Source organism: Tamandua tetradactyla, chromosome 13 (assembly GCF_023851605.1).
Source record: "Tamandua tetradactyla isolate mTamTet1 chromosome 13, mTamTet1.pri, whole genome shotgun sequence".
NCBI lineage: Eukaryota > Metazoa > Chordata > Mammalia > Pilosa > Myrmecophagidae > Tamandua > Tamandua tetradactyla.
The window spans coordinates 28,164,380-28,178,271 of NC_135339.1; the positions used below are offsets into that span (position 1 = coordinate 28,164,380).

A 13,892-nucleotide genomic window follows, 5' to 3' on the forward strand; every position below is an offset into this window, starting at 1 on the left:
TCTGATAAGAAACCACAGTCAATAAAATGTTCTGGCACACAGAGTAGCTCAATAAATATTTATTAAATGAATGAGATTTCAATGTTTTCTAACTGTGCAGTATTATTAAATATTCTTCTCTGACTTTAAATAAGCCAATACCTATGAAGTGTCAAAAATAAAGTCAGTTCTTAAAAGAACAGAAAGACAGAAACAGAAGTTTTTATTAATGAAGCAAGTTATTTAATATATTTTTAAAAAGGCCTTTTTTACCCTTTACTGAGACAAACTACTTTACAACACACAAGTATAACTCAGTTTTTAATATTTTCAAAAAGATTTCTTTGGAAATTTAGGAAAAGTAAATATTTTGGAAAGAATAACTATAGGAAGTAACTTTATCAATTTTAATTTTAATAGGCTGTCTACCAGGTATATTACCCAGCATTTTTCCTCATATATAAAGTCCATCAAGTACTACCCAACAAAGAACCTATATTTAGAAACTGAGGCAGGAAAAGTTTATATTAAAATAGGAAACAAACTTAATACCAAACACATTATTTTAACAAGGCAATTTACATAATTAGGTGTAAATTATTAACTTTATGTTGATCAAGGTCCTAGCAAAGCCTCAACTGCCCTGACTATATCATATGTCAAACTGTACTCAGATGGCTATAAAGGTAATTACCACAATGGACTCGGGCCTGCTTGACAAAGGAAAAGAATCACTTCAATATTGCACATTTCCTTTCCTTGAAAACAAGGATTAAGTCAGGGCCATCTTGGTTCTGAATCTCTCCATTTTTGTTGGAAGAAGACTCACCATCTCTTTACTAAGTTCTAGTTCAACTTCTATTTCCTGGGCAGCCTCAGGATGCTTTTCACAGTAATCAACGATAAATTTGTAATGTTCCAATGATGTTGCCAAATTTTCTAGCTCTTTCTTGGGATCTGCAGTGATGATTTTGCCATAGAGACGGGCAACTCGAAACTTAGCTAACATAGCAGGGCGAAGAACATCTTCCCCAATGTGCTCGGGAAATACTTTATTTGGGTCTCTCAGGGAGTCTAAGAAGAGCTGGTAGTACTTCAGTGCTGACTTATTAAGATTATTTATTTTTTTTACAATGTGTGAATCAGGATCCCTTAGCTTGTCAGCAATGGCAACCTTCAAATCCATCATATCATAGTAAGCATGTGCAATTTCAAACTGAATCTGTCTGTTGACTAACAGATAATACTGTGGATTCAGATCTACAATTAGGGGCTCTAGCATGGCTATTCTACGTTTATGCATCTTGCACCGTCTCTCCATGTCAGTTTCAAAGAATGCAAGCACCTTAAACAAAGCACTGTGGTCCTGGACAACTTCAATATGATCAGTGACATAACCGTCAATCTGAAAGAACTCTTTTGCCTCTAAGACATAGTGCTGGCCTAGTAAGAAAAGTTCTCTAGCTTCTTCAAAATCTAAAGGTCTCAAATAGCTCACTTTCTCTTCAACTGCAGAAATGGCATCACACAGTTCGCCAGTTCCAAACTGCACAGCTTTCTTCCTAACATTTTCTTCTTCTTCTAGTTCTTTTTTCCTTAAAGCTCTAAGTTCAGATTGTTTATCAAGGTCAAGCTCTCCTATGTTGTCCTGAATGAAAAAAAATATATGGTTAAATAGGACACAGATTTCCTGCTGTCAAGTAATATTAAAGGAAACGTAAACATAAAGAAAAGAAAAGAAAACCCTCTTCCCAACTCTGGTTTAGGTACATGTTATAATGTTAAAATATCTTTTAAAACTTCTTTTTTCCAATTATATTCCAATTATATCAAAAACTCAAGAAAAGGGGAAATTTACAGTTACTCCTTCAAAAGGATAAATGCATATGAAAGTACTTTGAGAACTGTGAAACATTATATACATGTAAATCATTCTCAGTATTTATTCTTTAATGTTATAATAAGACTGTAATCAATATCCTAGGATTATTTCATAGGGATATCATTAAGACTAATATGATGCTTATATTATGTTAAGTTGTTTAGTGAAATGTTTTACAGAGAAATGCTCTAGGTTTCATAAAGACACTAAGATAAAGACACAATCAAATCTACTTTCATAAAGTTATCTCCCCTACCCCAGCTGGAGTGGGGGTAGGAAAAAAAAGAGCTGAGATGGTTGCAAAGTAGAGTAAACTCATCTTCCTCTTCCCAGCCAATGAAATTAAATATCAGATCCCTCAATGTTCATCACCAAGGTCTTTTCTTCTTTTCATGTGACACACTCTAGACCTCCACTGTTTAAAACAGTAACCACAAACCATGTGTGGCTACTGAGTACTTGAAATTTGACAAGCCCAAATTGAGATGTGTGCTGTATGTGTAAAATACACACCAGTTTCAAAGATTTAGTACAAAAAACAATTTGAAGTTTCTCATTAATTTGTCAATACAAGCATATCTCAGATATTGTGGGTTTGGTTCCAGATTACCACAATAAAGTGAGTATCCCAATAAAGCAAGTCACATGAATTTTTTTCTTTATGCATATAAAAGTTATATTTCGACTATACTGCAGTCTATTATATATGCAATAGCATACATGCCTGACTTGAAGAGAGTTTACAGCTCTTTTTGGCTCCAACTTCTGTAGATATAAAACTCTATAGTTCCTCTCCCTACTTCATTTATTTCCTTTATATGATTAATCTTCATCCTCTATCTCTACATGCTCTCATCTTTTTAAGATCTATGCTTCTAAAATCTTGAGGTTATTTTAGTTTAGTGTTACTTTAATAGTTTCACAAAGTTCTATACTATTTATTATTAAGAATTATTATACCTTAATGCATGCAAAAAAGAAAAAAGGCACAAGTACTCCTCCAGGAAACAGTCTCCTATATATTTATTCTTAGGGGTTAGGAACTAAGATTCAGTATGGATTAGTACTAACAATGATAATGATAGTTAACCTTTATTGAGGACTTATAATATTTCAGATACTTTTCTAATCTATTATATATATTACTTTAACCTTCATCACAACTCAATTAAGTGGGTACTAAATTACTATCTTCTTCTTACTTGTGAGGAAATTGAGGCACAGAGATTAAGGAAATTGCCACAAACACAGCTATGAAATGACAGGGCTGGGATTCATACTCGAACAGTCTGTTCCCAGAGTCCATGCTCTTAACTGTTATCAGTACTGCATCTGTACTTGTACTATTACATGAGCTATTTCTTAAAAGCCTATCCTTTTAGATTTTATCAGTTCATACCATGTGTAAGATAATTTACAAAGTATATAAAGTAAAAATATTTCCTACTCTCACTGTATACTGTCTTAAAAGAGGTAAAGAAATAAAAAATAAGAATAGGAATAGGGATAATACAAAGAATTTAAGTAATTTATGAAGGGGCAACAGAAGTTTTATGGAGTTTAAAGGAGGAAAATAATATCTGTGGGGGATAAAAAATTTTTCATTCAACAACTATTTATTGAGAACTTATTATGCCTGAGGATAAGGATATATTAATATGATGTGGACCTCACCTCTCAAGGAGTTTCTATTCTAGTCAAAAGAAAGTCTTCAAGGACATGAATAATATTTGAGAAAGACCTTGGATGATGGGTAAGATTTTAAAAGGCAGAGATGGGGAAGGCAAGAAATAAACACTTAAGAGCATATTATGCACATCATGACTTAATAATGACACAGTGAATCCAATAACTATGATCCCCATTTTGTTTTATTTTATTATTATTTTTTTGATCCCCATTTTAAACTTTTACTTATATATTACTCATTTAAGAAAGAAAATGTCTACTTTGAGTGTATTACCTGCATGGAAAGCTGGGCATTTTGCATGAGGGTCAAACAGTATTTGATCCAGCATCTTGCTATCTCCCCTTTTCTTTGATGATAAAGTTCTGGCACATCTCTTTCAGTTTCAGTAGCTAAAATTACACATATGATTTGTGTAAGTTAATGATCATAACTATAATTTTCATTATGTAATGCATTGGTTTTTTTAATTGTAAAATATAACATATACAAAACAAAGAAAGAAAAAAGCAATAATTTTCAAAGCACACTTCAATAAGTAGTTCCAGAACAGATCCCAGAGTTTGTCATGGGCTACCATTCCACCATCTCAAATTTTTCTTTCTAGTTGGTCCAAAGCACTGGAGGCTAGAAAGTTTATTAATATAGTGATTCAGCAGTCATACTTGTTTGTTAAATCCCATTTTCTCTGTCATACCACCTCTTTCGCCTTTGATCTGTCTCCTAATCTACAGGATCTTTGGGCAATGTCCCTTCTGACTTTTTCATGTTGAGAAGGGATGTCAACGCTAAATGATAGGGGATGTAATTAATTGATAATCTTGGCACGGCTGGTCCCTCTGTGTTTCAGGACTTATCTGACCTAGGAACCCTCTGGGAATTATAGGTTCCAGGAAGGCAAATCTAGTGCGTGAAACTTCTATAGAGTCTCAGTTCAAGCCCTAAGTGTTCTTTTTTTATTATTATTATTATTTTTTAATTTTTATTTTTTTGCCCTAAGTGTTCTTAAGAGTCAACAGGAGTGATGTTGGTTGGAGCTTAGCAAACCATGGCAATTAGCACTATCTAAGTGAAGCTTGCATAAGAATAACCGCCACAACTTTATATCCTGCTACTTAAGTGAATGATGATATTGATTTAGTTTAATTATTGATTCCCTTTTTTCTTCCTGTTTAGGTACCCTATCATTTCTTATGAAAACAGAGATAGTTTCACTTATGTTCTCTAATAATTATATTTAAAATTGTTTTCTCTTGTCTAATTGCTTTGGTTAATACCTCCAATATGATGTGGAGTAGAATTGGAAATGATGAAAATCTGTGCTTCTTCTAGGCTTAGCGAAATGCTTCTAGTGGTCACCCATTAGATATGAATTGTTTTGTTTGTGTTGAGAAAGTAACTATCAACTCATATTTTATAGGGGGCATTATCAGTAATAAGTGGTTTTGTATTTTGTCAAAATTTTCGGATCTTATGGAGAATGGTGTATAATTTTTATCTTTAGATCTATTAATATGGAGAATTTTTATTAATAAACCATATCATTTGTAATCATCATCATATTAACGGAATAAATCTCTCATGCCAAAAAAAAAAAAAAAAAAAGAGTAGCCTTCAGAACAGCCTGTTGATTCCATGTGATCTCTCCTGGCCACTGATGCCTTATTATATTACACTTCTCTTCCCCCTTTTGTTCCAGAAAGTGTTGTCGATCCCACCATGCCAGGGCCAAACTCATATCTAGGAGCCATGCCCCATGCTGTCAGGGAGATTTTCACCCCTGAATGTCATGTCCCACATAGTGGGGAGGATAATGACTTTCCTTGAAGAGCTGGGCTTAGAGAGAGAGAGAGAGAGAGGTCACATCTGAGCAACAAAGAGGCTTCCTAGAAGCAACTCTTAGGCTTCGTTATGGGGAGTCTTAGTTTCTCCCTACAGAAATAAGTTTCGTATGCAAACACTCAAAATCTAGGGTTTGGCCCATTTTCTTGGGAATCTTCAATGGCTGAGACGGTACCTAGGGTTTCCCAGAAGGGAAAATTTAATAGTTCCATATATATTTCACCACCTTCAGGCCTCAAGGAACTCTAGCAATAATTTTTAATTATTAGCCCACCATAGTCTGAGATGCTGAGATGGTTGCGTTATTTTTTACATCACTTTTTCCTGAATATAAAAGTAATAGATTCTCACTGACGCAGAGGGGAAAAAAAGACCAACTAAAATTCTATTACCCAGAGCCACACACTGCTATTATTTTTGCATGTTTCTTTCCAGTTTTTTCTTATGTATTTATTCTCTGTAGGTAAAAATTAAGGTCACAATGTAAATTCAATTTTGAACCTAGCTTTTTTTCATATATTATACCACTAATAATTTACCCATATCATTAAAATCATTTTAAGTACATCAACATATGCAATTAAATAGAGTTCCATACTTTATGTAACCATTCTTCTAATAATGGGCATTCATTGTTTCCAATTCTTCACTACCACAAACAACTCTAAAAATGAAGATCTTTGTGCATAAATCTGTCTGGATTTTAGATTATTTCCTTAGGACAGATTCCTAGAAATGGAATTTACTGAGTCAAAGTGCTTACATAATTTTAAATGTTCTCAATACGCACTGCCAAATTACTTTCAGCAAAGCTCCAACCAACAGTGTACAAGGGTGTGCAGTGAAAGCATTTTGAAAACACTGGACAGTATCATTTTTTCCAGCTTTCTGTCTTAAAGAGTAAAACAAAATGTTATTTCGCTGGTGTTTTAATTGCTATTAATTTTTTTTAACAAATGCCATTTAAACTTCAATCAATCTATCATTAATTCAATGTATAAAATACACTAAGGGAAAAATGATTTAATATGATAATGTAACTTCTTCCAGCTCTTCATAGCCTCTGCATCCTTTTGATCCATCTGTATAGAATGGATGATGTTTCAAAATCTAAAATCTCTTAGGTTGGAGACTTCAACAATGAGTTATAGAATCAAACAGAAGATAACGAAAATTGCAAACTTATTATAAAATCTGTTAAAATGACTTAAATATATATGTTAATTATGATTTTCAATACCAAATAAAGTCTGAGGAATGTTCCAGATGAAAGAAAACTAGAAATATGACAACTAAATCCTATATACAATCTTAGACTGGATAATCTTGTACCAGAAAAAATTTCCACAAAGGATACTATGGGGACAAGTGATGAAATAAAAATATGCACTACAGATAAAAGAATTATATCAATGTTACATTTCCTGAATTTGATAACTGTTCTATGATTATATGAGAAAACATTCTTGTTCTTAGAAAATTGAAGTATTAAGGGATTAAGGGGTCTGACATATGTAATCCTCTCTCAAATAGTTCAGAAAGAAAAATAAAATATGATTGCAAAATGAGGCAAATATTAAAAATTGGTGAATTTAGGAGAAGGGTATATGGTAGTTCTGTTCTTTCAACTTATCTAAAGTTTAAAATTATTTCAAAATAAAAAGTTTTTATAAGCAAGATAATGAAACATGAACACATAAACTTACTGTCTTCTGTGGTTGAGATCTTTCCTGTCTGACCAAAAATGACATTAGCAGCTGATAAACAGTGCCTGGCCTCCATAAAACATAGCTGAAAGGGAAAATAAGAGTGAATGTAACTATCACACAGCCTGATTTGCAATTAATACTTGCCTAAACAGTTTTATATGGCAAAAGGTATACAATCAGGTAAAAACCTCTACTGAAAAGACCCTGTATAGTTGCTGGACATTAAGAAAGTATAAAAGACATATTGTAGTATTACTTGGTTAAAAAGCTTTCTCTAAGATTAAAATAACAATGCTTCATTCTCTTAATAATAGTCCAAACTGGCTGAAAGACAACTGCTGATTGAAAATTGGCCTTCCTCTTGTAATTAGTAAATATATAGAACAGTTATCATCCTAGACTCAAAGTACCTCAGAGAATCCTTTAGGTTCAGTCTAATAGCCAAAGTCTCGTGCAGGATAAATTCTTATATCATCTACATTCTACCAAAGGATTTGAAGATTTAATTTTTATTAAGTTTAGAGATTCCATTTACACTCTACCTTTCAAAGGCAAAAGGATACATTCTAAAAGGAAGAGAGTCCAGTCTTCTAAACTCTTTGGAATTTATATACAAAAAGCCTTCTTACCAAGTTCTAAAATCAACAATTTCCACAGATAAACTTTATAGAACTACTTTATCAATAAACCTAAACATTCCATATTCAATTATAGCATGGTAAACTTCTCAGACACTTACAGAAGATCTTATTAATATAAACACCTTGCATTTGTCACATAAGTCACAGAACCACCCAGCAGAAGTACAAAGTTAAAGCCCAATTTTGGTTGGAAGCCTCTTGCATTAAATTGAATGTAATGGTTGGCTGTCATTTTAAACCTATTAAATACATCTCTCAATGACAGCAATTTCAGAAGCCATCTTGAGATGAGGCACCCTGTGTATAGTCCAATAATATCTGGAGGTCAAAAGGTTGGTGTTAAACCTCAAAACCAAAAGCAAGTTACAGTTTACATAAGGAAACTTTAATTGTTCCCTAAACAATTCCTTACCCATCATCATCACTTCAGCTTTGTCCTGATTGGCTCCCTATGGGCATTCACTGCCTGTGCAATGCCTTATGCCCTCCAGGTAGCTGATAAATGTGGGATGTTAGCTCCTGCTAGGTTAGGACTCACCAAGTAACAAAACCTCACTAGAATCAGATGAAGATGATGATGATAACCTAAAAATGTGGAATTGTAACCCATATCAAACTCTGAAATCTGTTCTACAACTAATTGTTGGGCAGTGCTTTGAAACTTACTGCTTTTTTGTATATATGTTATTTTTCACAAAAAAGAAAAAAAATCCTTTGCTATATGATTATGTTTATATATGCTTATGCTGTTTAATTATGCTGTAATACTAATAATTGAAACAATAATAAAAAAAGTGGGAAAAAAAACACTGGGGTGAGAGGGAGGTATTCATGAAAATCACTGCATGCTCCATATAATAAATAATGCTTAAAAACCTAAAAGTTTTAATCCCATTTTAAATTAATATTTATGTATCTTAGAACTATAAATATTTGTGGAATTCTAAGTGTTAATTAAAATTACAGTGAATATGTAATTTTAAAGTTGCTAAGAAAACAAACAAGGGGCCTCCGAGAGCATTAAAAAAGGAGCCACATGTAATGGCACTAGGTAATACTTTTTGATGATAACCACAATGAAATGGATTCTTGAGAGTTAGATTTAGCTGAATGCTTGGATATACGCACTAGTGTTACTTACAAGCTTCATCTTAGACCAAAGTCCTAGTAACAATGCTACAGCCACTACAACCCTTTCTCTCTTGCTACCAATTTTTCAGAATGAAATTCAAAGGGACAATACTTTAAACAAAGGGTGAATTTACAGAACCAGTACTAACAAAACACTCAGAAAGAACAAAAGTCCAGTGAGGATAAGGTGTTAGGTAACCTGAGAGATGAAATTAGGAGCTCTGATATGCAAAGAATGACCAATATTTCAGAAAGCCTTGTGAATTAGAAATACAAATAAAAGTAATTCCTATTGTCAAGATATGTATTTTTAATAAGGAGTTACAGAAATTGTGGCTGAGAAAGATGGCTTAAAAGGGTTTTTAGTATTAGAAACTCTTGAGGACTAGAGGAATAAATAAGTCATTTATGAGTATCACCAGGGTAATTCTGAGCAATTCTGATAAATGATGAAGCTCAAAACTTATTTCAATGTGACAGTCCAGAAGAAGTATGTCATGAAGACCCTAAATTAGAAATGAGCAGAAATATTTCCAATGTAGAAAAATCTCTATAGAGAAGTTAATTCTGAAAAATAACTGAAATTCATCACATGCTTTTATCAAAGTCCACATTTAACAGTCAACTTCCTTAGACCAATTCTCACAGCTACCAGATTACTGTAAGTGAAAAGATAAAGTTATATCTGCAACAAGATAAAAACTGCAATTTAAAGCAACATCTCACTAAAACGAATCAAGATAGTGTGCCTATGTCAAAAAAGAACTGGTCTTAGGTAACATGTAATTTTAGGGGCTATCAACATGTGAGACAATGATAAAACTTGGGATTTTAAGATTCAAAAGAATTAAGTCCAAAAAAGCAACAAAATTTTAATATATTGACAAATTGTGCTATATTTTTCTGTCTGATTTTATATCATTAAATACAAGCTACCTACAAAGGAAAAAAAATACGTTACCTGTTTTTAAAAGATGACATTTTCTAGGTTCTATTGGTTCGATTTGAGTATTTTTGGTACTTTGTTCCGTAACTGCTTTGAGGCGCTTACCTTATTGATGTAAAATTGTGACAAGGTAGCAGCATTAATAGCCCACTCTATGGGATGGTAGGCATTGTGCTCAAGTTGCCGTTTTAAAGTACTGTGGCAATAATGAGCAGCCTTCTCAAACATTTCCATATGTTGGTAGACTTGAGCCAGGTAATATAGGTTATGAGTATAAACCTTCTCAAACCTGTGAAGAAAAAAAATTTGCATAATAGTTCATAATTTATAAAAAACGTTCATATATATTTATCACTTGATCATGCTGTCAATCCCTTGAGTTGGGTATGGAGAAGTAAGTAAACAGAGCCTCAACATTGGACAAGGTTATATAGCTAGTAGTAGTAAGTGGCAAATGGAGGTTTGAATTCATGCCAGAATCCAAACTCCATACCCTTTCAAGTACTTCAAACAAAACACTGCTTTTTTGAATAATCATCTTAGGTACACTATGGTGAAATATCTGTTAAGGCTGATTTATTTGCCTACTCACCTTTTTGATCGCTCTTGTTCAGTAAGTTTCTCTTCTTCAGGAAGAAAATGCTCAGTAGGATCAAGAGGAGAACTTCCAACCTACAATTATTAAAAAAAATTAAAAGCTATTTAAACGTTTAATCTGTAAACACCGAACGCCCTCTCCTGGCAGAATTTGAGCCTAATACATTTCATTTTTTTACAAGTTTGCTGTAATGTTACCCAAGAAGTAATTTTCTCTACCAAAAAATCTGAAAAAGTCAAGCAAATAATGGACGATTGCCTACTAACTCACACTTAACAAAATCTTAATTACTGTTGCAGTTAAATTACAAATACATGCAAAAAATCTACCAATTTGATTTAGATATATAATTCTTTAAATATTTTGTCTTAATTTTATACAGTAAAAAGGGCTCTTTTAAAAACAACATAAGCATAACAAATAGGGAAAATGTACACATCCTTAGAGTAATATTGTTCTAAACTGACCACTAATGAAAATCAAATCAAAGTTTTGAGTACTTATTCTAATTTTTTTTTCTAAAGAAAACAAGAAAAGTATATGGATTACCCCCTTTCCATATTTGGACAATAAAACCAATTTCCATGGTTTATAAATTCATCTCATCTAAAGTCTTCCAAGAGAACTGTTTAACCTCTGTCTCATTCTATTTCTATGAGAATAGTTTCATCTACAAGCCCATCCTTGCTTTAAAATGAATTCACTAAATTCCAAATAGTAATAATTTTTCTATAAAAAACGTGATCTTACATTTTGGATGCAAATAATGAAAGCATCACAGGTTGGGTTCCTAGAATTTAGAAAACCACTATGACATTACAAAATTGGTAACTAATTCTTCAGAGACCTCCTCAATGATCTTAAGGACTGTTTAAGCACTTAACTTCTATCTTGATGAGGGGAATTAATTAAGGTTTTATTTCATGTACATACTTCACTGTTATAATTGTCATACTTCATATATAACACTAACAGTCAAATCAGCCTTTTTTCTTAACTAAAATAGAGGTATAACTAAATGTAAAGAGTCTTGTATTGTGTGCTATTTCCACACTAATACCAGTTTTAAATTAACAATTTCCTGTACAGGGCATGAACTTAAAAGCATAGAACGAGACTAACATCTCACTTTGGCTTTGTGGTGCTCTGCTCTTCAGGTACCTTGTGGTGGCGGGGGGAGCCCGTTAAAATGCCAAGGTACAAGTGCCATGAATTTTTAAATTCTCCAATTAGGGTATATATTACTTAGAAAAAAAGTGTTAGGGGCCTATAAGGAACATGTTCTAAACCACATTCTAAAATTCCTTGTTGGTGTCATGTTGATTTGCTCCAATCTTTATCCTCAAGGAGAAGCTTGTGTGGGTAGAGACCATATCTTACTCATATTATAGACAGGAAAATCCTCTCTACACTACCCAACCCTTAGAGGAACACCTCACACTAGTGTTTTAGACTAAGTTCACCTTCTCACTGAGGCAGTTAGATTCTAGTGGGTAGGAGTAGGTGTTCTGGAGCCAGACTGCATGGATTGGAATCCCAGCTCCATCACCTACTAGTGTATATTCTTGGGCAAGTCACTTAATTTTTTGTGCTTCTGTTTTTTATAGTACTTACCTCAGAAGGTTGTTATGAAGATTAAATGAGTTAATATTTGTAAATCAGAGCCTGGTACATAAACACTTTGTTATATAAAAGTATTTGTTATATAAATGAAAAATCTTTCTGACTTGTAAGATTTTGTCTCTTAATCCCCAAACCTAAGAATGAAAAGCCCTTCATAATTGCAGCACACATTCTCTTCTTATTCTATATTTGAACAATTTTATGGAGAAAAAAGGATCTTTAATAATTAACTTGGAAGGCAGCACAATATGGTGGGGTCAGATAAACCAGATCTAAATCTTGATTCTTTCATTAAACTATACTATATGTTAACCTCACTGAATCACAAACTCCAGACCAATAAATGGGAACAACAGTACCTGGTTCACAGAGTTGTTGTGAGAATAAAATGTAACCTACTCCTGCCCCAATCAAGATGCCAGAGTGAGATGCTTTAGGGCTTTGTCCCCCAACAAAAACTTAAGAACAACTAGTAAGAAATGACACAGACATCTTTCTCAAAGCTCCAGAAAAGAACTAAAGGATTGCAATAATAGTGTAAGCGCTGAATCAAGAAAAAGACTACTTAACAGTACTAGCACCTCCTGGTGTCCTGGTTGGCCCCTCGCCATCAATGCTACCAGTGTAGATTTCTAGTCCTAATTCTGAAGGGAGGAGAGTAAGCCTCATGTACATACTGAGAGCACGTATGGCCTAAGGGACTTGCTGTCCCAGAACTTGCCCTATTCATATAAGGCAGTTCATAGAACTCTCCTACAGAATGTTATGGGAAAGAAGTCAAGTTATGCTGCCTGAGGCAAGGGATTGGTGGCTGTAGGACATACAGTACAGGCCCCATATTGTGAGTAAATGGTTTCCTAGAGAAAGGAGACATCCGGAACTGTGTAAACAGGGGAATTTCTAAAGCCACACGCACACGCCCAAAATCAGACATAAGTGCAGAAAGGACCATGGAGGCCCTTATGCTTTAGCCTGGAGATATGCTCTAAACTCATTGTATAGATAAGCCCTGAAGGAGAGCACTGGCACAGGTCAATCTACAAGGGCTGGGGAAGATGTTTTCTTATTATTTTCTCCTTATATAGATGTCTCAGAGTCTAAAGTCCAGTGATAACACACAAAAGTATTATTTGATCAAAAGTGTACTTTCATGTGTTATCACTGGACAAAATGCAAAAAACAGGAAGCAATGGCTTAGGCAAAGGAAAATATTAAAACAAAACCATCAATGAGGAGGATCAGACCAAGGACACAGAAGACAAAGACTTTTAAAATATTGCCCCAAATATGTACAAATAGCTAAAGGAAAACATGGACTAAGAACTAAAGGAAAACAACAGAAGAATACAAAGAGATTATCGATAGAGAATGAAATTATGAAAAGGAAACTCAGCTACAGACTACAGCATCAGAAATTAAAAACTCCCTAGAGAGGTTGCACAGCAGAATGGAGCTAGCAGAAGAACTCAAAAATAGGACAAATGAAATCAGTCTAAGCAGAGACAGAAGAATGAAGAAATGTGAATAGAGACTGAGGGACCTGGGGGACAGCATCAAGCATGCCAATATATACATTGTAGGAATCCCAGGAGAAGAAAAAGAGAAAGGGGCAGAGAGAATACTCAAAGAAATAATGGCTGAAAACTTCCAAAATTTAAAGAAAGGCACATCAAGAAACTCCAAACAGGTTAAACTCAAAGAGACCCACATTACAACACATTATAATTAAACTGTTCAATACCAGAGAAAAATGGATAATTCTGAAGGTCTTAAGGGATAAGCATTATGTCACAGATAAAGGAATCTGAATAAGATAAATGCTGATTTCTCATAAGAGACCAGGGAAGGCAAGAA

General features: G+C 33.7%; 1 protein-coding gene across 1 annotated transcript in view; it reads right to left on the reverse strand.

Moving 5' to 3' along the window:
- Window positions 1–372: 372 nt before the first annotated feature.
- The window catches only part of KIFBP (kinesin family binding protein), a 37,340-nt gene continuing 23,820 nt past the window's right edge, over window positions 373–13,892 (reverse strand). Inside the window, exons 3-7 of the mRNA XM_077125081.1 lie at window positions 10,410–10,489; window positions 9,923–10,106; window positions 7,097–7,181; window positions 3,825–3,940; window positions 373–1,627 (exon numbers count right to left, since the gene is read on the reverse strand). Of these exons, the coding sequence (XP_076981196.1) occupies window positions 752–1,627; window positions 3,825–3,940; window positions 7,097–7,181; window positions 9,923–10,106; window positions 10,410–10,489 (1,341 nt within the window). The 3' untranslated portion in view covers window positions 373–751. The remainder of the gene's footprint in view (window positions 1,628–3,824; window positions 3,941–7,096; window positions 7,182–9,922; window positions 10,107–10,409; window positions 10,490–13,892) is intronic.